Source organism: Rosa rugosa, chromosome 3 (assembly GCF_958449725.1).
Source record: "Rosa rugosa chromosome 3, drRosRugo1.1, whole genome shotgun sequence".
Lineage (NCBI taxonomy): Eukaryota > Viridiplantae > Streptophyta > Magnoliopsida > Rosales > Rosaceae > Rosa > Rosa rugosa.
In genome coordinates this window covers 34,189,057-34,215,686 of record NC_084822.1, presented here as the reverse complement: position 1 = coordinate 34,215,686, position 26,630 = coordinate 34,189,057, and the positions used below count along the sequence as shown (strand labels likewise).

Here is a 26,630-nt window from a genome sequence, read left to right as displayed (position 1 = left end):
AAAAACTAAGCAAATAAAACTGATTCAATTCTTCGATGATCTGTTACAAGTCCTAGTGGCTATTCAAGCAAAGAAAATATCTAGAAGTAGTGGACTCATGAAACATAAGACCCAAATAGGCCCATACAACAACGATAGCCCATGTAAAAAGATAGAATCATAACAACAACAACACTGTAATATTTGAGGAAACGTTCTTATTCACTTGAAACAGAAGATGATGGCTTTATAAGCCTTACAAAGGAAAAGATAAAAACAAATAACACCTCACGTTGTGCACTAACTAAGCAACGTGAATCATGGACTGGAATAATTCAAACCTATACTACTTTCGTAACAAGTAGGGATTATTAACAGCATTAAATACCAAACCCTAACAAACTTTCGGTTAAAACCCTAACTTCCCCAACAGTGATTGTCTCCAAATTAAGTTTTACAAGTCTGGTGTTATAATGGTTTGACGAGAGAGAAGAAGAAAGAGATTGCTTTCGCAGAAGAAGAGAGAGAGAGAGATGAAGAAGAAAGAGAATGGAGCATAAGGGTAAAAGTGACAAGAAAAAACTGCATTCCATTTCTGATGCCATATAATAATTTGTATCTCGCAATCTCCCCTCTAATTTAACAAAATTAAAATCGGTGGCCAAAGGTCAAAATTTTCCAAAATTCAGGACCAAAATCTAAAAAAAAATGTATAGTAGTACACAGTTCAGATATAACGGCTATGCTACTCTCCTCTTCAGTACCCGCAAAGAAGAGAGGGAGGGAGGAAGCGAGAGAATATATCAGAGGCCTCTCTTTCCATGAGTATTGGTGAACTCTTAACAGCTTACAGCTCAATCCAAGAATGACTCCAACTCTCGCTCTCAACTATTATCTCTACACCTCCACAGCACCACCCAACCTCTCTCGAAAACGCGCCGCCGAGCCCAGAGCAAACCAGGGCGCCGACCCGCCGAGATTTCCCAAATGGGTTCGTAAAGCCGCAAAACCACCTATCAAGTCAACCACACTGATTGAACAGCACAGCTCTTCGCTCAAACAGGCTCTTCATGACCATGTTCAATCTGGGTCCATGGAAGACGCGCTCTGGGTGTTTGAGAAAATGAACCAGTCAGATGCGTACAACTGGAATATCGTTATCAGAGGTTTTACGGATAACGGGTTGTTCCGAGAGGCGATTGAGTTTTATCGGAGAATGGAATTTGAAGGTGTTGGAGCGGATAACTATACTTTCCCATTTGTGATCAAGGCCTGTGGTGGGTCCTTATCGTTGGCCGAAGTCCGAAGGGTTCACGGGAAGTTGTTCAAGGCTGGGTTGGTTTCGGACGTATACATATGTAACTCTCTGTGTGCTGTGTATGCGAAACTTGGTTGCATAGAAGATGCAGAGAAGGTGTTTGAAGAAATGCCTGTTAAAGACTTGGTTTCTTGGAATTCGATGATTGGTGCGTATGTTGCAGTTGGGGATGGATGGACTGCAGTGGTTTGTTTTCAAGAGATGCTCGTGGTTGGGATAATGCCGGATAGATTCAGCATGATCCGCGTTCTTAATGCTTGTGCTATCGAGGGTTTGCTCCAAACTGGGAAGGAAATCCATTGCCAGGTGATGAAATGTGTGGTTGAATCGGATGTCATGGTTCAAACCTCGCTTATTGACATGTACCACAAATGCGGTAGAGTAGACTATGCGGAGAGGTTGTTTGATAAGATTTCTCAAAAGAATGTTGTGGTTTGGAATGCGATGATACACGGATATGCGCTAAATGCTTGTCCCATGGAGTCTTTTTCTTGCTTGAAAACGATGCAAGAGACTGATAAGTTGAGGCCTGATGCTATTACGATGATAAATTTACTCCCTTCTTGCACACAAGTAGGAGCCCTCATGGAGGGAAAATCTATCCATGGCTACGCCATTAGACATGGGTTTCTCCCTCATATTGTCTTGGAAACGGCTCTGATTGAGTTGTATGGTGCGTGCAGCAGGGTAAAATTTGCAGAACGTATATTTGGCCAACTGGCTCAAAAGAATTTGATATCGTGGAACACCATGATTTCTGCGTATGTACACAATGGACGGAATTGGGAAGCCTTGGAACTATTTCAGGATCTTGTGAGTAAACCTCTTGACCCAGACCCAATTACGATTTCAAGCATCCTACCTGCCTATTCTGAAGTAGCATCATTTGGGCAGCGGATGCAAATTCATGGTTATATCTCGAAATTGGAGCATCATTCAAATACCTTCATCTTGAATTCATCTGTTTACATGTATGCAAAATGTGGGCATCTAGGTACTGCCCAAGAAATCTTTGATAGGATGATATACAGGGATGTCAGCTCATGGAACACTATTATTATGGCTTATGCCATTCATGGGTTTGGGAGAAGATCAACTCGGTTGTTCTCCGAAATGGTAGACATGGGCATTCAACCAAATGAGAGCACTTTTGTTTCCCTGTTAACAGCTTGTAGCATTTCTGGCATGGTCGATGAGGGTTGGAAATACTATGCATCTATGAAATTAGAGTACGGTATTGATCCTGGAATAGAGCACTACGGTTGTATGATTGATCTTCTTGGGCGTACAGGTAATCTTGACCAAGCCAAGACTTTCATTGACGAAATGCCGTTGCTGCCCACAGCCAGAATCTGGGGTTCTTTACTGACAGCCAGTAGAAACAATAGAAACATAGAGTTAGCAGAGGTTGCTGCTGAGAACATTTTATCCTTGGAACATGATAATACTGGGTGTTACGTCTTGCTTTCCAATATGTATGCTGAAGCTGGAAGGTGGGAAGATGTAAAACGGATCAAATTTCGTATGAAGCAAAGAGGACTGGAAAAAACTATTGGATGCAGCTATCTTGAGACCAAATGTAAGCCTTACAGGTTCATCAACCACGACAAGTCGCACGTTGAAAGTGACACGATTTATGAGGTTTTAGACGTAATTTTGAGGAAGATTGGGGAAGACAAGTATGTTCACAGTATCACCAAGTTCAGACCCTTGGATTTGATGAGAAAGAAACAAAATTCTGCAGAGCATCACAGTGTAAGATTGGCAATTTCTTATGGGCTGATCTCCACGAAACTCAGAGACCCGGTTCTTGTTAGAAGAAACACAAGAATATGCGAAGATTGCCATAATGCTGCTAAGAAGGTTTCAGAGATGACCAAGAGAGAGATAATAGTAGGGGATTCCAAGGTCTTTCACCACTTCAGAGATGGGAATTGCTCATGTGGTGATTATTGGTGACTAACTGTTTTACAGAAACTTGGTGTACATACAAAAAGTATGTTGCAAAATTAGCTGCAAACTTCCACGGGTATGTAATTTTTTAGAAAGAGACTCAAATACACAGCAATGCTAAAATTTTGTAGACTACAGGCTTCCATGAGCTTCATCGCATAGAGCATACAAGCATTGATAGGCACACGCGAGTCCTTAATTGATGGACATCGCGAATGCCTGATACACATGTGGATAAACATCTGGTGTGCTCATTTTTCACAAGATTCCGATAAGGATCGACACATCAGATATTGTCTACGTGACAAAAAGGATCAGAAAATATAGTCATGAAACTGATGAGGGAGCTACAAAAGTGTCATGGTCATGATTACTCATCCATGAGTTGGCGTTGCAAAGTTGGAATTCACTTATTCGAAACATGTGAATACCAACAAGTCTCGGAGTCTCGATTGATGTTGAAATTATGCTAAGCTCAACATTTTCCGGGTCCATCACTAGCTACAGCACATGCATGCATAATTATTGCTTTGAAAACAAACCCAAGTTTTACCATATTCGTGTAAGTCGGATTCTGCACTCGTTGCTAATATTAGCATGGAAGAATAACACATGAAAGATTTGAACTTGGTGTATATGGACGTGATGATTTGTCGTCTTATCTCTTTGAGTCATTGCGTTAGAATGTATCGTTGTAGAGGATATTTTTGCTTCATTTGGTCATTCTCATAAAGAGAGTGTGGATTTATTTCTCACTTTCTTGTTTCGTTTGCGAAAGAAAATTAATTCATTTATTTTTTTTATGTAAATTGAGATTTCTATGATGATTCATTTTTTTTTTTTTTTTTTTGAAAGGATGATGATTCATTCTAATATTTGATAATGTTAGGAAAGTTGTATGATGCGTGATTAATGAGAGAAAATAATGCAGAATTAATAACTAATGCAAGAAAAGAGTGAGGAATAATGAGTCTCTCTAGAATAGAGATATTCAATTTTAACTTGTTCATTTCCTTGTACTTACCAAATACATGAAATGAATGAGTTTATTTTCCTAATCTCTCAAATCCACGAAACCAAACGAGAGCTAGCATCTTTTATCTTTTGTTTGGCAATCTTGATTCGAGCTGTAAGCGAAAGTTGAATATGTTTTACAAGTAATTCTTTTACAGACTTAAAAACTTTATTTAGTAACTATTTTACGAACTCAATCCGAACTCGAATTCAAATCACCCACTCAATCATTAACAATTCATCAACCTTAAAAAATTGCTCACTACATAGTTCCTTCTTGAAGAAGCAAAATTTCTCTGTCAAGAAACAACAAAGTGTTCGGTGATTAATAAATCGAACACAATGTTGAAGCGTAACACACCCATCTACAGGTCACAAACCACCAAAAACATAAAAACAAAAATTCTATTTACAATTCCTCCCTTTCGTATCTATCTATGCCTCTAAGCTACCGGTCAGTCAAACCTGAACTTCCAAATATGCCCCCACACTCTCTCTATCTCAGTCTCAGTCAACCTTGACGTAATCATCGTCGTCGTAGTCGTCATCATCGTCCTCATCCCAATTCCCCTCCCTCCGGCCATCCTCCCCAAACGCCTCCTTCACCGAATTCCAAACGACGTCGCGCAGCCAGTCCAGGCATCCGATCCCGTCCGTACACCCACACTTGTCCCTGACCGTCCGGATTATCCCCTTGCCGCCGACCTCGGGCGGCGACGACATTGGCTGGAGGTAGGCGAGAGCGGCATGCTTGACGAGCGGGTTCTTGATCGGAATTTCGTGCCAGCTGGAGTTTTGCGTGGGCGAGCCGATCGTCGGCGGGGAGGCCGGTAACAGGTCCTTGAGGCTGGTGTAGGTGACGGTCTGTATGGTGATCATCTCTATGTCGGAGACGTCGAGCTGCGGGGAGGCGAAGCCGTTGTGGGAGAGGAAGGTGGGGGAGTGGGAATTGGGGACATTGTTGAGACTCGAACTCTTAATCAAGGAGGTCTCCATAGAGTTGTTTAATTCGGATTAGAAATCATAGAGTGATTTGGAGAAAGGTGGGTGGAATTTGGATTCTGTGAGAGAGAGAGAGAGAGAGAGAAGCGGGGGATTAAGGAGGGAGTGATGAGGTGGTGGGCGAGGCCAAATGTAACTGTGGGCCATATGAAATTGTTGGATCCAAGTGGGAGTGACACGTGTATGAAGGGTGTTGGATTTGACGAGCTCTTTATTATTTTATTATTTGTTGATTAAAATGTAAAGACGGGTACTTTTATGTGTACACACGCTCTGTGGTTAGTTTTATATGCTTGTTTTTTTTTTATATATTAAGTAAACAACTCTCTTCAGAGTCCACAGTCCATAGAAGCTTTGCCAGTTATTCAAAAGAATTAAATTAATTACACGAAAGATTAAGACTTGGACCAAAATAATATAAAAAGAAAAAAGATTATTCATAAATATATGATGAATCAATGATACTAGTCGCGTATCGTGTTCTAGACGGCGGGATGATGCGATCATAGTTTGATTTTTTTTCTTTTCTATTTGAGGAAGATTAGGTTAGGTTATGTGTTAATGAAAATTTCATTCAATAGAATGTACTAAAAGAAATGTTTAATCGATACAATCAATTTATTTTTTGGATTCTTGACCCAATGCACAAAATTGGGCCAAGATATTCTCACTTATACCACAAACAGATTTTTATTCTCACTTACCTCATTTAAACGTCAAATAACAATTTTAGCCTTCAAAGAATTGTGAAATTACAAATCATACATAAAATCATAAAACGTTCTCTCTCTGTCCTCTCTCTCCCCTCCCCTCCCCTCCCCTCCACTCTTCGTTCTCTTTCCGGCGAGGAACATTCCTCCATTGAGCAAGTCGCCCTCACCATCATGGGCCGGGCTAGGGTCGGGCCGGGCCGGGCCTAGTCAAAGTCAACAAAATTTAGAGCCGGGTAGGGTCGGGCCGGGGCTTTAATATGCTAACCCTTACCCGCCCGAAAAGCCCGATTCACTAGGGCCGGCCTTCCTAATAGAGTCAAATAGGGCCGAAATGGGCCGAAAAGGGCCTTATTTTGTATAACCAAAAATTTTTCCTCAAAATGTGGCTCAAATTTAACACACACACACACACACACACACACACACACACATATATATATATATATAGAAATTAACTTATAACATTTATTAATTTAGTTAAGGTGGTTATATTCAATTAACTATCTCTCTAAATCTATCAATATTAATTGTTGTGTAACAAGGAAAATAATAGTTAAAGAAAACCAGTGTTCTAAAACTCGGCCGCCCAGCCAGCCTAGGCGGCGTCTAGGCGCTGGGCGGTGGGTCTCCGCCGCGAGTAATGGCCAGTCGGTGGGATAGGCGTTCTGGGTTTTGGGCGGCCGCCTAGGCGGCTGGGTTTTGCTGGGCGTCCGCGTCGAAATGTCTCTCCCTTGCTCATCAGATCTTGATACCCGATCGCCGAGACATCCTGGGCTCCTTACCGCTCCGATTCATGATTCATAAATGCTATTTTGAGGGAACATATGGGTTTTCATTTCAGAAATTGGTTGTAGGTGGATGGATGTTTAGGACGATGAGCAAAATAGGGCCTGTGTTTGGTTGATCTGATCAAATTCTCTTCATGGAAGATTGATTTTGGTGATCTGCGAATTGGGTTTTGAAAGATTGAAGGTGCGGATTGGTTTTGGAAGATTGGGGAAGATTGGTTTTGGAAGATTTTGGGGGATTTTGAAAAATTGAAGGTGTGAATTGGTTTTGAAGAGTTCGGAAGATTGGGGAAGATCCGTTTTGGAAGAGTACTCTGGGTTATCTCATATCTGTTGGGTTTGTCACTTGGTGTTTGAATAGGGAATCATCACTCATCACTTCATCAGGCCATGTGTTCACTAAAAAAAAAAATCAAGCCATGTGTTCGACATGCATGAAATTATCTTATAGAAAATTAATATTATTTTTATTTATAAATTATAATAAGTGGTTATATATTCTTTTTAAGTCTATAATATGTTTATATGGTATAAAAATCAATTAAAATTAAAAAAATTAAAAACCGCCTAGGCGCCGCCTAGACACCCGACTAGGCGTCTGGGCGCTAGTCGTCTGGCCACCGCCCGACTAGCGCCTAGCGATTTTTCGAACCTTGAAGAAAACAAAGCCTATGTAATAGAAAATAATAAAAATAATATATAAATTTTAGGGTTGGACCGGGTAGGGCTATTAGGGCCGGGCCGGGCTTGGCCCTTAAGGGCTCAATTGGACCGGGCCGTAGGGTAGGGCCGGGCTTCATTTGCATGACCCTTACCCTACCCTATTTGAGAAAGGGTAGGGCCGGCCCGCCCTAATGTAAGGGTCGGGTCGGGCTTAGGCCCTACGGGCCGGGCGAGCTTAGGGTCGAAAGGTAAATGATGAGGCCTAACCGAATCCCCACCTCCCAGATCGCTGGCTTCACCATCCTCGCTGTCGATTTCCTCTCCGAGACCTCGACCGAGGTCTTCATCGTCAAGATATTCCAATCCCTCAACAAAACGACGTTCGTTCGCGCGTTTTCGAATAAGCCCCACGCCATGGTCTTCGGGTTTGCGAAGACGGAGAGGACCATGAAGTATTTATATTTGAGGAGATTGCATCTGTGGCTGAGGTTTCATGTGGAGGTTTCAAATGAGTTGGATAGGGACACGCCAAAGGTGGTGGGTATTAGGGTTCCGATGACCAAGTACATGGTAGATTCAGAAAGCAATTATTGAAGTATCGATGCTTGCTTGAAAGAAATGAGGAAGACGAACAAGGTTGATGTAGAGGACTTGGCTGTCGAAAATGGACTGTTTTCATTTGAGGAGATTGTGAGGAGGCAATTGGATCCAATTTGGCATACTTTGGGGAAGAAGACTAAGCAGCTTGTATCTGACTCGAAGACTCTCAGGAAGCACTTGGAATCTTGGATTACCTTGTTAGGTACACTTGGCTCCACTCTTTCCGGGCATTGTTTTTTTTTTTTTTAATGGAAATAAATTACTCAATTAAAGAAGGAAGCCTCTAGGGCAACCAATGTTTACACCATCAAAAATTAAGGCTCTAGAAGCCTCACTAGGGACCCTATCACTCTAGTACATAGGAGAAGTAGCATCATGTCCTAAATTTGCAATGGCGTCAACTACAAAGTTTGCTTCCCTATAGATATGCTTAAAGGAAATTTGAGAAAAGGAAGTTGCAATAGTTCTAATGTCTTCAATCAATTTGAGCAACCTCCAAGGTGGGATCACTACTCCATTAACTGCATCAATAATGAGCTTCGAGTCTCCTTCAACTTCAACTCTTGTAAAACCTTTGTCTTTGGCCACAATCAGGCTATCCCTGAGCACAATAGCTTCTGCAACATGTAGCAGCTGAATCTCTACTACCTGAACCATCAAAATTGATTTTAACACAAGAACTAGGAGGAGCAGACCACTTAATTGTGGTTGAAAGGTTTGAGGTATTTGCTCCACTAGTACTAGTGTTAAAATTAACAAAGCTTTTCATTATTGCCTCAACTGACATAACAACTGACATAGGATTAACAGAATCTGTTATGAAAATAACATCTTTTCTAGTCTTCCAAACCTGCCAGCACAGAGTAAGAATCTTTGCAAACAGGTCAGCATTGTAAGGTTGGTGTAAGAAAAGTTCCTCAAAGACTTTGAGATACCCTTCCTCCCAGTCCACTGAGGTGCATGTCAATGTTTGCCAGCCTCCAAACTTCCTTAGTGAATCGCAATAACCAAACAAATGGTCAGCGGTCTCATTATTTTTATTACAGAGGAGACAAGAGTTATCATTAATAATCCCAAACTTGGAAAGTCTATCCCAGTTTTGAGCCTTCCTCTAAGAAACAGCCAACCAAGGATTTTAATTTTTGGCTGAACATTAAGCTTCCAGAGCTTATTTATCAACTTGGACTGGTTATGCTTATGAAGATGATCATATTGCAACCACGTAGCAGATTTAATAGAGAATCTACCATTCGAGGCGGGACCCCAAATATATTCATCTTCCTGTTCACAAACAAGTAAAGGAATGCCAAGAATCTGCTTCACAATATTAGTATCTAGAACAGAAGCTAGCTTTGCCATGTCCCATTTACCATTAATAATATACTCGGCCACTGACTCTTCTAGATTAATCATATTCCTTCTATCATCAGGAATGAAATCAAGTAAATAACAATCAAACACCCAATATATTAAAAGTCCAGAACTTTATATTCTTACCATTGCCTACAATCCAACTCATTCCTTTCATGATCAAGTATCTTGCATCCAAGACACCATTCCAAGCAATAGAGTTCTTCTGTTTATTCTTGGCCTGAAAAAAAAAAAAAAAAAAAAAACATTTCTTAGATACTTTTTTCTCATAATTTGTGACCACCAGTTATCCTTGTCATTAATTATTTTCCGAGCTAACTTATCTATAGCTGCATTATTGAAAAAGGCTGAAGGTCTAATGCCTAAGCCACCTGTTGACTTGGGTTGGCACACCTGCTCCCAAGCAACAGAGTCACATTTCATGTCTAGGCCCCATAAAAAGGATCTGGCTTGTTTATCAATATTGTTAGTCAACTTCTTTGGACATTTGAAGCAAGACATAATATGATTAGGCATACCAGCAATATTAGAATTAATAAGGGTTAACCTGCCTGCCCTTGAGAGGGTTCCTTTCTTCAAGCCAGACAGCTTATTAGACAATTTAAGTAAGATTTCTTTTGCATTTATAGGATCCTTCCAAAAAATAACATTATGGATACCTAAATACTTACCTATTGTAGCCTTTTGTTGGATGTTAAAATATTTACAATATCATTTTTGAGACTAGAATTGACATTTGGAGAGAAATAGAGAGAAGATTTATGCTAATTGATTTTTTGTCCTGAAACAGCAACAAAGAGGTCAAGGATTTTAGAAATGTTCCTTGCACCTTTCTTAGTAGCCTTTTTAGCAAAAATTAAACAATCATCAGCAAACATGAGGTTAGAAATTCTAAAACCACATGGTGAAGATAGAAGACCAACTTGTGACTTATGGTTGATAGCTAGAGCATTTAGGTGCCTTATTAGAGGCTCCATAACTAAAATAAAAATATAGGGAGAGAGAGGGTCACCTTGTCTGATACCTCTAGCTGGTTTGAACCAACCAGAAAGACTGCCATTAACTATAATCGAGAAAGAAGCAGAAGAAATACAGTTTAAAACAAGCTTAATCCAATTATCATGAAAACCAAACCTCTTGAGGCATTGGGAGATATAATCCCAGTTTAGGAAATCAAAAGCTTTTTCGAGGTCCAACTTAAGTGCTAAAGCACCAACTTTTCCTTTCTTTTTCTGAAAATCCGGAAGATTTCATGTGCAATCAGGATATTATCCTGGATGGCCCTTTCGGGAGCAAAAGCTCCTTGATTTTTGGAGATACATTTTTCTAGCAAAGGCCTTAACCTTTTGTGACGACCTAAAATTTTTAACATTTTTTTCCGAAAAATAAGTTTAATTTTAATTTTTTTTTGTGCTAAATTATTTGTTTAAATATTATTATTTAGAGATAATTTTACTTGTTTTCTTTTGGGTTTAAGTAATTAGAGTAGCCCAAAGTTTTTGGCCCAAGACTAAAAACCCAAGTAGCCTAACAGCTGATAGAAAACATTCCACGACCAAACTAGATCAACAACGCCTAAACTCAAAGGTTTGTCCCTTCTCTTCATCGTCTTCCTCACCTCCACATTCTTCTCTATCTGGTATACCAGCCACCGCCTTAGGAAAGTAAAAAGGACATAGCCGCCGCCATGGGTAAGTAGGAGGTGTCAACAGCCTTGGAAATCAAGTTTCAGATTGGTGATTCCCCAAAGCTATGAAGCTAGAGTTGGAACCCTAGAATCAAGAGCTGGAACTCTAGAAATCTGGAGGTGGCGAGTCTAGTATCTATATGGGTAAGATTTCAATTAGAATATCCAATTTTTCTTCGGTTAGACCTATCTTGTTTTCTACGTATACACCTCCTTTCCAGACACTATAAATAGGCTGACCATCTATGCTTTCCATATAGTTCCTTGAGTTGTTAGATACATAGATAAACAAGAAAGAGAGAGAGAGAGAGAGAGAGAGAAAGAGAGTTTAATTCGGTATCTTAGAAGTGGAGGAGTGAAAAGTCAGGTGTGATTTTGTTTTTCTGATTTGATAAGTTGTTTGATGGTTAATGCAATTGGAAATTGAGTTATGTTTCTGCTTTAAATATTCATAGGTTACTGTAAGACTTGGGGATTCATGTTGATGGAAGAACTTGAAATAGATATGAAGTTCAGTTAGGAATAAATTGTTGTCACTAGAACAGAATTAATTCTTTTCTCATCTTCTATTTTGATTTCACTAGTTTTCTGGAAAATAGTTTTTATATTTGGTTTTTGAATTTATCCCAAGTAGAATTTGAAATCACTTTGCAGCTGGTTTGTTGTTTCCTTTAGTCATGAGAGCTTTTGGAAGACATAAATTAAGAGAATCTGACTTGAGAAGAGTCACGAACCAAGTAGGAAACATATGCAGTTCTAAAGTTGAAAACTTTCACTCATCCTTTAAAGCCTTGTTGAAAGTGTGGTTTCTTTTATTTTAACACTTTAGAAAGTCTATTTTCAGTACTGAAAGTTTTACACAAATGGGAGTTTTAGAAAGTACATTAAAACTGAAGAGGTTAGCACACAGTAGCAGTTTCTGCAGAAAAACGTGGGACTGTATCTGAACTTTAAAAATTCATAACTAATTCTAGGAAATTTGTTTTCAGGTGATTCAAATTCCGAGAGTTTCTTTAGGATGTCAGCTACAAATCGTTAGAAGACCATGAAAACAGATTTTAAACATATTTGTACAGTTTTTAACGTAAAGGTGACTGGGTCAGGAAACTGCAGTATTTCAGTTTGTCAAGTAAAAACCTGTTTTGGTCAAAATAACTCACTGCTCAGATTTTCCAAGTATTTTAGCTGAGTTTTGCTTTAATTCTGTGTGTGTGGAACTAATGAATTCTATTCTTGCAATAGGAACTTGTTTTCATCCGGATACTTAACGTGAAGATTGATTGAGGTAGGGGAAAAACTTGGGGAGCCTCTATGTTTGCATTGGATGGTTGTTTACATGAGTGTATTGGATGGTTGTGTTCATGATTATATGCATTTATGTCCTCTGTTTCTGATTGTTTGGTATGGCTGAATAGTGAATACACTTACATATTCAAAGTATTTGTGCATCAATAAGACATGAAGTATAAGGGTGGTGATGGTAATGTGAATATGCTATTGGAATGAGTATGTTGGTTTATCTTTTGCGTAGTTGAGTCTATAACCTCAGCAGGTACCAGATCCCAGGTATGCCCACTTGTTAATGTGCACTTAGTATAGGATATTGAAAGGGTAATTCGGGACTGGCGAAAGGGGAATGGACAAGATGACTAGCAAAAGAAGGTTAGGGGGGATTGATTTTGGGTGGGGGTTAATTTACATTGTTGAATACTCTGAGTCACCTTCGTGGTAAAATACATGGTATGGGACATGTAGGCTCGGTTTATTTTGCAATGTGGATTATCGGGAATAGATAATAGTTGCATCCATTCATTATTGCTATTCTAACTATGATCTTCACAGAGGTTTTGTTCTCCTACTGGGCAATGTATGCTCACCCCTTTTTATCATTTTGCAGATGACGAATAAATAAGTTTGAAGTTATTTTACTGCAAGGGTGTTTTTAATAATGTAATATACATGTGTGTTATGGTTAATCATGCTTGGGTTCCTAGACAAGAACTTGGAATATAGTTGACCTTTTGTTGTAAATGTTGGTGTAAACCCCCCTTGTAATAAAGGTTGTGTTTCAATTTCGGAAACTTGTCTAGTATCGTTCTTTTCCAATTATTCATATTTCGATCTCGGAAATTTATTTCCATGATTGGAGTATGAGTTGCATCTCAAAAGAAAAAAAAAAAAAATTTGGGATGTGACACCTTTTAACAAGAATTTTGGTGATAATTTTATAAGAGACATTGCAAAGGCTTATAGGCCTAAAATCATTTACCTTAGTAGGATTATCAACTTTGGGGATCAGAGAAATATAATTAGTATGGTTAATTAGGTGTTGAGAACTACTATCAGTAAAAACACCTTTGATCATGGGAATAATTGTATCCTTAACTTCACTCCAACAATTTTGATAGAAGGCGGCATGCAGCCCATCTGGGCCGGGTGCTTTAAGTGGTATAATATCTTTAACAGCTTTTAGAATTTCCTCATTTGTGACCTGTTTGTTCAAAAGCTCATTATCAGAATGATTAATACATGGCTGTATAATGGCAATAAAATCATTTAAGGAATCCCTATTAGGGATATTATCAAGATGAAATCTCTTTTTAAAATCATGGATTAGAATATCAGCAATGTCATGGTCTGTAGTTGCCCAATTTCTAGAACCATCTTGAATTCTTGTTATCAGGTTAGATTTCTTCCTGATATTGGCCTGAGCTTGGAAGAATATAGTATTCCTGTCTCCTAATTTGAGCCAGTTAGCTTTAGCCATCTGGACCCAAAACAATTCCTCATCTTTATAAAGTTTCAGAAGTTCCTTTCTGACTTGAACATCCTGCTCATGCATGTAGTCAGACATAGGTGAAATCATTAACTATTGTTGAATAAGCTTACTTCTTTCATTTAGCTCCTCCAGCTTCCTGAAGAGGTTTCCGTAGACATTTTTGTTCCAGCTTTGTGCCTGGCTGGAGAATTGATTTGCAATGGTGACAAAATTCAATAAAGGATTAGTATTGTGTTTTTGGTTCCAAATATTTTCAACCAAAGGTATAAACTCCTTATGTGAGAGCCAAATTGCTTCAAATTTAAAACATCTATTTTTCTTTTTCTTCATGTTATTGAGTGTTAGACAAATAAGTCCATGATCAGAGCCAATAATTGGAAGATTTTCCAACTTAATATCTGGACAGTCATTGAGAAGGCTTGTGTTAACACAGACCCTATCCAATGTCTCAAAAATAATAGAATCATCTTCATGTTTATTTGTCCAAGTATAAGGGATTCCAAAAGCTCTCAAGGAGAAAAGATTTTCATTGTTTAAAAAATCATAGAAATTGAGCATATAATTTGTGACTACTTGGCTCCCACCAAGCTTTTCATCAAGACTCGTAATGATGTTGAAGTCTCCCATCAGTACCCAATTTTCATTATTATAAGGTTGTAAACGAGCAAGATCATTCCAGAGTACAGCTTGTCTATCTTTTTGGGGATAGGCATAGACAAAGTTACATAATAAGATTTGGAAGTAACCAAATCCTTAATCAGACAATGGATAAATCTATCATGGGGTTCAATCACATCAAGTTTAACTAAATTTGATTTCCAAAGAATCACTAAACCACCACATTGCCCTAAAGCTGAAATAGCATAAGAACTATCGAAAGGGAGGTTCTTAAGTTTATTTATAATAGAAACAGAAGGAGCCTTGGTGTCCAAAATACATAAAACATCAACATCAAAACAAGTAACATAGAAATGGGTTTGTGCCAAAAAAGCCCTCCCAGGTACATTGTCTTTGCTTTCTTTATGTATGGTCAAAGAAGCCACTGAGGAATGAATGACCCACACTTCAATTCTCTGTATCCATTGATCTTAATGGCTGCACGCATGCAGTTATAGATAGTTTCTTTGTATTCCATTTTTTGTTATTGATGAAATTTTTGTATTTTCTTCTTTTATATATATATATATATATATATATATATATATATATATATATATATATATATATATATATATATATATTTGTTGATGGTATTATTGACTCTGAACTTCAATTCTTACTTAATAGAGAATTACAGACGTACTCCTTTCACCTTTATCAGCAAAACTTAATAAGCATTCTTTCATAAACAAATAGTTTATGTCATCTTTTTCAAAATGTAAAAGAGTTCGTAATTACTTATGATTACTGATCACCAATGGTAATTACTTTAGTTTGAGTGGAGCAATAAAGGGCTATTGAGGGGCAATAGAGATTTGTTAAAGGTCTATTGGGGGGCAATACATGTTTTGAAATGATGTAATCTCCTCGTTTTTTTCCTTAATCAAAGTTCTATTTGTCTAGTCTTACGGAGATTAGTTCTCATTCTGGCAACCGAAAGTTCTGTTGGGGGGCAACAGACGTCTATTAGGGGGCAATACAAGTTTATTCAGGGGAGTAGTAAACCTCTCCAGCCCTATATGAGATCTCCAAAAACCTCTTTAGAGACTTCCAGTGAGGTTTCATAAACCTCAATTGCCCGCCTCCCCCCCCCCCCCCCTCAATAAGGGTCTATTGGGGGGCAATAGATATCTATTTGGGGGCAATAAACTTTTCCGGCGACCTATGAGATCTCCGACGACCTCGGTTGGTGGCGGTCGGTGACGGGAATCCTGTGGCTGGTGACCGGACTCCGACGAAGTCTCCTATGGCTTATCTCTCTCTCTCTCTCTATGTAACAAAGGGTGAGGGTAAAATAGTCTTAAAAATAAACAAAAAACCAAACATAATTGGGTATTAGGGAAGACTTCCTTAGAACGTTTTGGGTAAGGAGGAATTAAAAAAAATTAATAGGGTAAGTGGGAAAATTAGAATTGAGGTAAATGGACAAAAACCCTTTTTTAACCTTTATTTTTAAGAAGATTTCATTGAAACTTTAACGAGTACACTTGTTTAGAATAGCATAGCTGAACAATTATAAATCAAGTTTGGCTATCAGTACTACACAATGCTTGACTTGCTAATTAACTTGTGAGCTCTTATTGGCTTGACGTTGAACAAAAGTGATCTTGTATTGAGCATTTCCTCTCACCAGTTCCTTCACATGTTCTCGAAGAAAACCTATACTAGAGAAATCTGTGTTCTCCTGTTTCAAAGCCTGACCAAGAAGCATGCAATCTGGCACAAATTCCACTCGATCATAGTGCATTAGCCAAGCCAATTTCATACCCTCATGAAAGGGGAAAACCACTTGATCAAATTGCCGCATAGTTCTGTAGGAATTTTTATAGTTATTTCAAAATACAAATTGTTGTCGTAACAGTTGAACAAGCAATGAAATCCATCATTGCAATATTGCTCTAAATATTCATCCTTAATTGTCTACTACTGCAAGGTCTATTTCAAATAAAGTCTTGAAACGTTATGTCATAATGTGCTCAACCTTTTCATACCATTCAATTTCATATTCAATTCAAATATGATGTCTGACAGATAAATGAGCCTTAAGAAATCCTATATAAACCATTGCCCAAATAGAAAAGATCACATAAACACATTCTCTATTCATACATCTTCCTCATTGTTTTTCTTTATGAGTTTTCCCAACATCGCTTTACAGAGACTCCTAATAAGAGTATCTTCAATCCATCTACTGTGCCAAGGACAGAACCGAAGCAGTTCTAGGATCCAAGTTTGCGAGTGTACACTTACAAGGATTAACGGTTGTTATACTCTAGAGGGTAGAACGCTATAAACCTGCTACATCGAGACATTGTCTCTGAAGGGTAATGAAATCTACTCTTAAAGGCAATGTTTAATTGCACGCCTCAACCTTAAACACTTCTCGAATGATGTATCCTTTGGAAGCCTACAAATCTAAGAGATAAATCCTATTATCCTTGTTATTTTAATCTAGAGTTTTTGTCAATTTACCCTAATTGTAGGGATTTTCCCACTTACCCCATTAAGTTTTTTTAATTCCCCTTTACCCATAAAGACTCTAATAAAGTCTTCCCTAATACCCAATTAATTTTTTTTTTTTTAGACTATTTTATGCTCACCCCTTTGTTACGTAGAGAGAGAGAGAAAAAAAAAAAATGGAAGAGAGAGAAGTCATAGGAGACTTCGCCGGAGTTCGCCACCCACCAGACTTCTCTGAAAACCTTGCCGGAGGTCCCTAAAAAGGTCATCCGATATCTCATAGGTCGCCGAAAGGTTTATTTGCCCCCAATAGATGGGCACCTAGTAATGCTCTGGGTACCGAATTGGAGCAAACACCGAGAAATGCTCTGGGCACCGAATTTGACCAAACACACCGAGCCAGGGTCAAGTTCTACGAGTTTCTTGCACTACTGGGCTACACCGGTAATCTGATAATCAATGAGATAGAGCACTCCACCTCTCTCTGAATCGACTCCCCTATTTTTGACCACCCTACTTTCATGCTTGCTCCTGACATCTCCTTCGTCCAACCCAGCTAAAGGCACCCCTAATTTCAACCTCAATTCCCCATAACTCTTCGAATTCTTCACCAAATCGTCTCTACTTTAATTGCAGGAATCTTATACAGAGAACCTTCACCTTAGAATGATCTTTACAGAGAGCTTGACCACTTCGCCACCAGGTCTCGGAATTTGAGCAGAATCTTGTAGTCGCTGGATAAATTGAGAAACCGAGTGGGTATCGGAGAACCATTGGACTGAATCGAGTACAAGTCAGCGGGTTCAAAATTGGAGTGGCGATGGCGAGAGCGACTATCTGTTGCTGGTTTGCTTCCATAAGGCGAGGTGAGACGAGCTCGCCAATCTCCACCGCGTCACCACAGCCGCCTTGGATGGTGGATTCAGATGCCGTGGCTTTGTTATAAAGGTTTTTCCACGGTTTGAGTTCCTCCAACCTCTTTCTACGAAATGGCTCAGTTTTGTTGAAGCCGAGAGAGAGAGAGAGAGAGAGGCGTGGATGCAATTTCTTAATTATACGAAGGGTAAAATTATCATTTTATTATAAATTGGGTAAGTGAGATTAAAAATCTGTTGCTAGGGTAAGTGGGATAATTTTGTCCAATTTTGGTGCTTTGGGTCAAGGACCCTTTAATCTATTATGACAACAACATGTTGATTATTATTATTATTATTTTTTTTAACCCTTAGCCCACCCCACGCTTACATATGTCAGTGAGAATCGAACCCATGACATTTACAATGTTGGAATTATAACTTACCAACAAATTACTGATTTGTTATTAATATATTGTATTTATGAGATTTATATCCTACAAAAATATGGAGATAGAAGTGGCATCCACTGACCAAATTTTCCAACAATCTTAAGAGTAGATTTGTTGGTGGATGTTTCGTTAGTTATTACAAAGATTACACGACACCCATTTAGATGACCACAATTTGCATTTTATTAATAGTCGCAGTGGTTGGAGCACCCACTACCTATGTACGAAGTCATGGGTTCGAGTCACCATGGGGGTAGGAGTGAAATCCTTTGATCCTCTTTCTAAGAAAAAAAAAAAGAAAGAAAAAAAAAAATAGTCGCAAACTGGTAAGTGTTCTATTTGATGAATACCTGTATTTGGTGGAACTTCTTTCCATAGAGATAAGTATTTCTCTTCACTACTATATCGGTTTATATTTTAACGTGGTTACTATGGTTTTGAGGAGTTTTGAAAGTCTTTCTCTTAAGCCTTATAAAAAGGTTGCTTTAATTTATTTATTTGGTGCATTATATTAACCGTTGTATTCTAAATTATTTAGTTTGCGTGGTTTTTAATTAAATTTCTATCTTAATCACTAATGGGTTTTCAGTTTGCATTTTTTTTTTTAATAAAAGGATTTGGAACCCAGTCAACCTGGGAGTCTCTTCCCCATGCCCATGTTATTATATATAATATTTTGTCGCATCAAAACGGACGTAATACTTATATCGCGAGCATTTAAATGTTGATACTATAAATAAAATATATGCTACCATTACTTTTGGTTGATTTTATTTTCATTAAAATTGATTTAGCTAGGTTGTTATAATATCGTGAATAAAGCATTTAGAAACAGTTTTATCAATTTTCATTGACGGTTTCCTTCACAATTTGATGCCTCGGAATATTAATATGGCCCTACATTGTTAATGCCTCCTGAAAAAATGTTGCCTTTGTTTTAGGGAATCAGAAATTTGAGAGAGAAATTACTGTGCTTTCATTGATAATAGGGGTCTCTTTATATAGAGGATTACAATGCATAGAATCAAAGTTGTACAAGGAAAGATAATCATACATTGAATGGATATATCTAAGATTCTCCGAGATTATCTCTAATTAAAACTCTATTACCACTAGGTAAAGTAACCTAGAGTTTGGGTCAGACACAATCTGGATTTACTTAAACACTCCTCCTTGTGTAGCCCAAACGCGGTACTTCTCTCATTGTCTCGTCAAAAACTTTGCCGAGTAACAAAAACCCAGTGGGCCGCACTACTACAAAAAGTGCATCACACAACACGAATCACACAACGGAACAGAAATTATCTGTTGTGTGTTTAAGTAAACTCTATTGTACAACGGTATTAGTGATGTTCTGTTGTGTGAATGTCAACAAAGTGATAACTTTTTTATCAGAACTACATTGCACGACGGAATTGAGTATTGTCCGTTGTCTGAGTCATAAAAAATTTAGCGACAGATTTCCCTCCACTTTGGAGTCTTGATTGCCTCTTGAAACACTGAAATTTGGGGTACTAGGTACAACGGTATAGCTATTTCTGTTGTGTGATTGAAAACTGCGCGCCAATTTTTGAAGAATTTTGCTTGAATGTCTTCCACTCGGTACACCTAGTGCAATCTGTAGAAATGGCACAACAGATTTAAACTATTCTGTTGTGTGAACTAAAAACATTGGAGGCAAGATTTTGAGCCCAAAGCAGCAGGCGGCATTGTTTCCCTCCATGTTTTAGCATCTAGTTTTTATGCGATACACTCCTACAACAGTTTGTTACAGAAACATTGTGGGAGTGACTTGAAAATAATCAAAATATATTGAGGGTTAATTGTGTCCCATAGACCGAGCCACATCTCGACCTAATTGCAAAGTGGAAGACAAAACCTCTCGACCCTCTCAGTCATCTTCTTCGCCACTTTCTCTTCCCCTTCTCATCCAAAATGAAAATCTTGTGCCCTCCTCACTGCTAATCCAAACCACTAATTCAATTCCTCAATTTCCCCCATTTTCCTTTCAATTTTTCGAAATCCGTACCAAATTTTTCCACAATTGAAAAAATGGGATTCGAATTGAACGCTCTAGGGTTCCGAGTAATCGAGCAGCAGTGAGATGAGCAACAACACGGAGAGTTCAAATCCGAGCCTCCTGACCTTGAGAAGCAGCAGCAGCGTGACGGCGGCGCCGAGGCGATTACCTTAATTCCCAAGTCTTCTTGGGTTGAGTCTAGCCATCTGCGGCTCGACTTGTTCTGGGGAATCTCGAGCCTCTCGTCGTCGCTGTTGAAGACCTCGATGTACAGCAACAAAATATATTCCGTGCCAATCGTCGTCCAGGCTCCACCAGTTTGGGCTAAACGACAAGGCGTCGCCGGTGAAATATAGTGGATTCAGAGAAGGCCAGTAGTCCTCTCCAGTCATTGTGTTTCTTCGCTTTCTCTCTCTCTCTCTCTCTGAATTTCCAAATTTGATTCTCACTCTCTCTCTCTCTCAAAACCCTAACCCCCATTCTCTAGACCACAAGACTTCCGCTTCTCATCGCCGCTCGCCATCGACCTGCCACGGCGTCGTTTCGGCTTCGTGTCGCATTATCGGTGTTTCTCGACATTGTCGGTGACAGCCGGAAGGAAGAAGGAGGGAGAATGGGGGTTTTGGCTTTATGGGACTTGTACGACGGCGTTGGTGATCGGTCTTTGTTTTGATCAACATTCCGGCGTTTTGGCTTGCCGGAGAAGAGCGATTGGGGTATCGGAGGCTCTGTGGGAAAAGAGGTTTGTTGAGTGAAACTGCGAAGGTAATTTCTGAACCTAATCCAAGTGATTTAGCTTTGTTTGGTGCTTATGGTAAACAGAGGCGTTCTGTATTTTGGGGCAACCAAACAGAGGGAACTAGTTACTCAGAAGAATTTTCTGCTTTGCTTATAGATTGTTGTGTTGATTTTGTTGATTGTTGAGCAGAATTGTTTGTTCTTTTGTAAAATAAATGTTACGAAAAAAAATGAATTGAGCCCTGGGTTGTATGTTCTGTAGCTGAAACTTCACCAATCTTTGGTTAAATTCAATGTTTTCTTCTTGGTGAAAAAGTGTTATTTTGGTATTGTTTATGTGCAATTATATGTAGAAGCGGAATAAGCATTTGGTATTTTACATATATCAGCACCTTGAGTGGTTGTTACACTGGCACATTGGCACATTGAGTGAAGAGGCCTTCAAGGGGCTAGGGGACTTTTCAAAGGAGGAGCTGGACTCGGAGTCAGAGAGTGAGGTGGTTGAGCCGGCTAATGAAGATTTGAAATTGTATCTGGTAATGATAGGAAATTAGGAATCATAGGATTGATAGCTATTGATATTGACTGATGCTCTGATGGATAACTGGACAAGTTCATTTAGTTATGAACTTATGATTTATTAATTAATGAATTATGACCTTTTGTGGTTTTCTTTCTTTGTTTTGTTTTGTTTTTCATTTCTAATGAGATGGACTGAATATTGGTTCCAACTAGTATTGTAGTTTTCTCCCTGTTGGGGCCTCATGATTATGATTTAATTTTGCAGATGCTTCAAGGCTTTCCAAAGAGCAAAACATGAGCATGAGGCATTAAAGAGGCAGCTTGAAACTTATTTCCAGGTACCTCTAGACTCTTCCTTTCTTTCTGGGCAACTGTACGCTGTGTTTGATTAATTAAATAACTCTTGGAGCTATTTTTCTTTCATATATTTGTAGTTGAGAAGACAAGCTGGAATGGCACAAAGGTCTTGAATGCCACATAGATTGGCGATTGCATGAGGTGCCCATATAATAGGGAGAAACTAGTTGAGAACTATGTATTTTGTCAATCTCGTGAACTCCTAGCTACGTAATATTTGTTTAACTATAGAAGGCACCCTATTCAAGTTTAGCTGCTGCAATATTCAGATACTGAGTTTTGGTTAGCCATATATATAGAAGTAATATTGTTCGAAAAATCTACTTCCTAGATTTACCAATAATGCAATTTTTACTCCTCTGTGAGATATACTGCAATATGCATGTATTATGATATAAAGGCCTTTCTTCTTGGAATAAATAAACTTGCAGCTGTGTTGTTGTCATTTAATTGCCCTTGTGTGTAGCATGTAATTCTTAACTTCCTGATCTAATGATAGCAAGGGAGGTAATGAGAGGTTGGATGTGATAGAACTTTGTACATACTAAACTTTCTAGTAGGATACTGATCGACTTGAAGGGTAGAGGAATCAGCCTATTTAGAATCTGTTAAAGCTTTTGAATTGTTAGCTAATTGGTTAAGTTTGGTGTTTGATGACATGGCTTTGGGAGTTATTTGACATTGCCACAAAGAAAGTCTCTTCCTAATATGCGCTGTGACATTGCCAAGCTTCTTGAGATTGGCTAGGAAGCTAAAGCTCAGATTCAGGTAATTTATCTTTTTTCATTGAGGTTAATTTACTTGCACAATATCTAAAACAAGTTCTAAGTTTTTGGTTAGTAATTATTTGGTATATATATTATTAGAGAAGAGAATATGATGGCAGCTCAGGAGATAAAAGTAATGATTGGTTTTTCAGTATATGAGCTTTGTCTGAGATACAAGCACTGTTTGCTTAGGCTCCAACATTTCAATTAATTAGAAATTTGGAACTGAACTTTTCAATGCAGTTTTCAATTAATTTTGGTAAATATTGTCCACAAATATTTTCACTTAATTAGAAAGTTGACCAGTAGAGCTATCAATGCTTTGATTGTTCTGGGATTTGGGACCTTTGCGGTGTCTAAGTTGCTATCTCTCTGGCTTAAAAATATCCATGCAGAGTGCAAGTGCTTGTGATTCTTTAGTTGGTGTGTTCTATTCCAAGCCTTTTGACACCAAGGTGGACTGGAGCTTTGTTGCTAAGGCTTCTCCCTGTTATGTGACTGTATGTTCCTATTATTCTCGTAAATTTTACTTTTCTTTTTAGTTTCTAGTTTTAAAAAGATGATTACATCTCTCTCTCTGTTAGTCTGATACTGATTACATCTGTATGGCAGTATCTAAAGGATGCAATTGATCAAATCTGCATTGTTAGCTGAGAGTTTGGAGTATCATGGTGACTTTCAGTTTCCATTAGCTTGTATTGCTTGAATGTTGAATGTCAATCTTACTTTCCAAGCTGAAATGTGGTGATTTTTCTTCAATTAGTATTCCATAAGTCAAGGACAGCATTTCAAAAGAGGCCTGATTGTTTTTGTGTACAAATATCGTTTTGAAGTTTGGATATATTTGTTTTTCACCTCAGGTATAATAGTGTACAAAAAGCAAGTTGTGAATATGCACACGTTAAAAACATGTATCTATTTGGTTGGAACTGGTTTTCTGAGCTTTTCTTTTTTCAGTTTCTTCTTGTTGGGACAGGGAAGAATGAGTTTTATTGGCTTGCATTGAATTATTTCATGCTAATCTTGCTTATAGAAAGTGCTGTGATTATTGTTAACGGGAGGAAATTTAGTGATAAAAGCTTTTAGGGAAGAAGAGAGTCCTGTGAAACTGTGATATATGTGCTTTAAGACCTTTCTTCCTACAATCATATGAAGAGTCTTATCCCTCTTCTGCTTAATACAGTTATGTCAGAGATACAAAAATTAGAGTTCTCTATTCTATATGGTAGCCCACCTTGGGTGCAGTACTTACTATGCATGTAATACTATACAAAAATTACAGTTCTCTATTCTATGTGACCTAATTAATAGTATTAACTTTCTTTCTGCAGGTTGAGGCTGAAGTGTGAAAGTTGGAGCAGTTCAAGTCAAGTAGGCTCAAATAGATCATTTTGAAAAAGAAGTTGGAACTGGATGAGAAGCTGTTGGATGCTCCACCCGACACACTAGGTGCTATTGCCTTAGCACTACACTATGCAAGTATGAGAGAACTTTAGTGGCAAATATTTTCCTCTCGCAACGATTTGATTGTATTAGCTTTTGCTATCTTTCATTGTAATTAGCTAGAATGCAGCAGCCATCATGCTAGCTAGAATGCCTTCTTTTTTGGTTTTATGGAATGGATGGATACATGAATGCTACCTCTTTTGGTACATTAGATTGTTGAATACTCTAATGCATAAATCTTATATTGTGCATTATTTTTGTGCAAATATTTCAGTTTAAGAACCGAAAATAATCAAACAACAGTCCATTACATTACGTTGTATGAATATGCATACATCGTTAATCACACAACAAATCAATTTTAATCACACAACGGTACTTATAAAATTTTGTCGTATCATTAATATTCACACAACATAACAAGTGAGTAACAGTTGTCTAATGTTAAATCACATAACGGTATAGAAACAATATGTTGTATGACTTATGAAGAATTCAACATTGAGCCTCACACATACAACATTTACTTTATGATATCTGTTGTGTGAAGGAACAACCCACAACAGTTGCCATATTTTTCTGTTGTATGATAAGTTAACCAACAACAATATATTATTACTTCCGTTGTCTAAGTGTCATTTTTCTGTTGTGTGAGAAGTTAACCAGCAACAGCGTGTACTTACTTCTGTTGTCTGATCACCATCGAAACAGCGCTGCATCCGATTTCTGGCATTAGCATGCGCAGAATCTGTGCAACGGTTTTAACTGATGCGTTGTGTCTATGGAATACACACAACAGTGTTTCACCGTTGTTGGAGTGTGCTCATCACACAACACCGAGATAGACGACAGACATGGTGCAAATCACACAACAGATTTCCACCGTTGTGTGATGCACTTTTTGTAGTAGTGGGGACAAAAATAACCTCGGTCGAACGAGAAAAAGAGCACAACACACCATTCACGTTCTGATATCAACATGTAGACATCTCCCCCTGATGTCAGCGTCTGATACCCCTAAAATAGACACTCAACTTAACCCTGTGAGATGTAGTCGTTAGCAATATAGAGTAAGCAAGGATCGTTCGATGCCAGAGATTGAGGGTAACAAATTAATCACACAAAATAAAAACAAACTAATTTAAGGGCTAAATACTAGTTAGTACCCTATGGTTTAGGTCCAAAATCAATTCAGTCCCTGGACTTCTAATTTCATCAAAAACACCCCTGCACTTTCAATTTTGATCTAATAGGTCCAATTCGTTAATATTCTGTTATGGATTCAAGTTATAGTTGGATTATTTGTTGAAAAACTATTTATTTTTAATAGTATGACTCACTCCTAAATTGACTATGCAGACCATCTCGACACCACATCATAAAACATAGGCCATATATGAGCCACATTAACAAGTTAAATAACTCAATTGTCGGAAAACTAACAAATTGGACCTATTAGATCAAAATTGAAAGTGTAGGGGTGTTTTTGATGAAATTGAAAGTTCAGGGACTGAATTGATTTTGGACCTAAACCACAGGGTAGTAATTTTTATTTAGCCCTTTAAACAAACTAAAGCACAAAACAAATAATCAAAACTATGAGAAAGAAAAACGTCAAAGAGGAAAAAGAAAAGATGGTAGGACAAGATGGGGATAGAAGGGTACGTTGCAATCCTAAGTTGAACAGATTTGGGGTTTTTAAGTTTCTACGAAATAAAAGGAAAATAAGAAAGCAAAAATGATTTTAGAGTTTGAATGACAATATGGAGAAGACGTTAGAGACTCGGAAATCCACCACCAATTACTTTTGAACAATGTTAAGTTAACCTAGTTTCAATTACTAAGGTGTGAACAGAAACCAACCAAGAAACAAGTCGGAGCAGATCATGTCCCTTATTAATGTTTCCCTAATTACTTAGTCTACGTGAACGCACAATAGCTAAGCCTATCAAACATGCAATCAAGGTATATATAGAACGCTATCCTATCAACAACACATATAGTGTCAACACATTTGAAGCATTAAGATCTCATGAGAACGATTGGTTATAGAGTTGCAGTCTAGTGTGGAACGCCTACCTAGCATGCTCTTCTAGTTGTTTAAAACATCAGCTTTTGTCCAAAGCCTTGCATACTTGTGGATTAGAAAACAAGACGATTAGGTGAATTATTTTCTAAACCTAGCTCCAATTACATGCATAAATCCTATGATGGCTACCATAAAACAAACACATGCAAAAGTTTTCAATCAATCAGAATTAAACAACCAATTCACACCAAAGATCAAGAAACTAAATTTAAACAAACATATATTCTACATAATTGGGGCTTCAAACCTCACCCCTAACAAAAATAACTAGCCACACATTGTCTTAAATTCAACAAATAAAAACCTAAGTATTGAATTACAAGAGTATAAAAACCGTAAAAGGGGAGGGTGAAGGCCACGAATTCACTTTTAGGCTGCCCTTGGATGCAAGAACTCCT

The 26,630-nt window shown here is 38.2% G+C and overlaps 2 protein-coding genes and 2 long non-coding RNA genes across 6 annotated transcripts; 3 read left to right on the top strand and 1 right to left on the bottom strand.

Annotated features, from left to right (window-relative positions):
• Positions 1–174: 174 nt before the first annotated feature.
• On the top strand, positions 175–4,005 carry LOC133740594 (pentatricopeptide repeat-containing protein At4g35130, chloroplastic). Its single transcript, XM_062168542.1, has one exon. The coding sequence runs from the start codon at positions 845–847 to the stop codon at positions 3,254–3,256; it is 2,412 nt and encodes an 803-aa protein (XP_062024526.1). The 5' UTR covers positions 175–844; the 3' UTR covers positions 3,257–4,005.
• A 6,961-nt stretch (positions 4,006–10,966) lies between these two features.
• Positions 10,967–13,222, top strand: LOC133740285 (uncharacterized). Its single transcript, XR_009861099.1, has 3 exons — positions 10,967–11,455; positions 12,331–12,373; positions 12,986–13,222. It is a non-coding gene; the product is annotated as an uncharacterized LOC133740285 (long non-coding RNA).
• Positions 13,223–13,957: 735 nt separating this feature from the next.
• LOC133737612 (uncharacterized) lies at positions 13,958–14,494 on the bottom strand. The gene has a single exon (XM_062165137.1). The coding sequence runs from the start codon at positions 14,492–14,494 to the stop codon at positions 13,958–13,960; it is 537 nt and encodes a 178-aa protein (XP_062021121.1).
• A 5,561-nt stretch (positions 14,495–20,055) lies between these two features.
• LOC133737004 (uncharacterized) lies at positions 20,056–24,409 on the top strand. 3 transcript variants are annotated; one of them, XR_009859789.1, is made up of 7 exons: positions 20,056–21,078; positions 21,405–21,587; positions 21,839–21,911; positions 22,008–22,698; positions 23,093–23,197; positions 23,310–23,368; positions 24,029–24,409. It is a non-coding gene; the product is annotated as an uncharacterized LOC133737004 (long non-coding RNA). The 3 variants fall into 3 exon arrangements; XR_009859790.1 differs by having other exon boundaries at positions 20,057–21,078; positions 21,441–21,587; XR_009859788.1 differs by lacking the exon at positions 21,405–21,587 and having other exon boundaries at positions 20,062–21,078.
• The last annotated feature ends 2,221 nt before the right edge of the window (positions 24,410–26,630 follow it).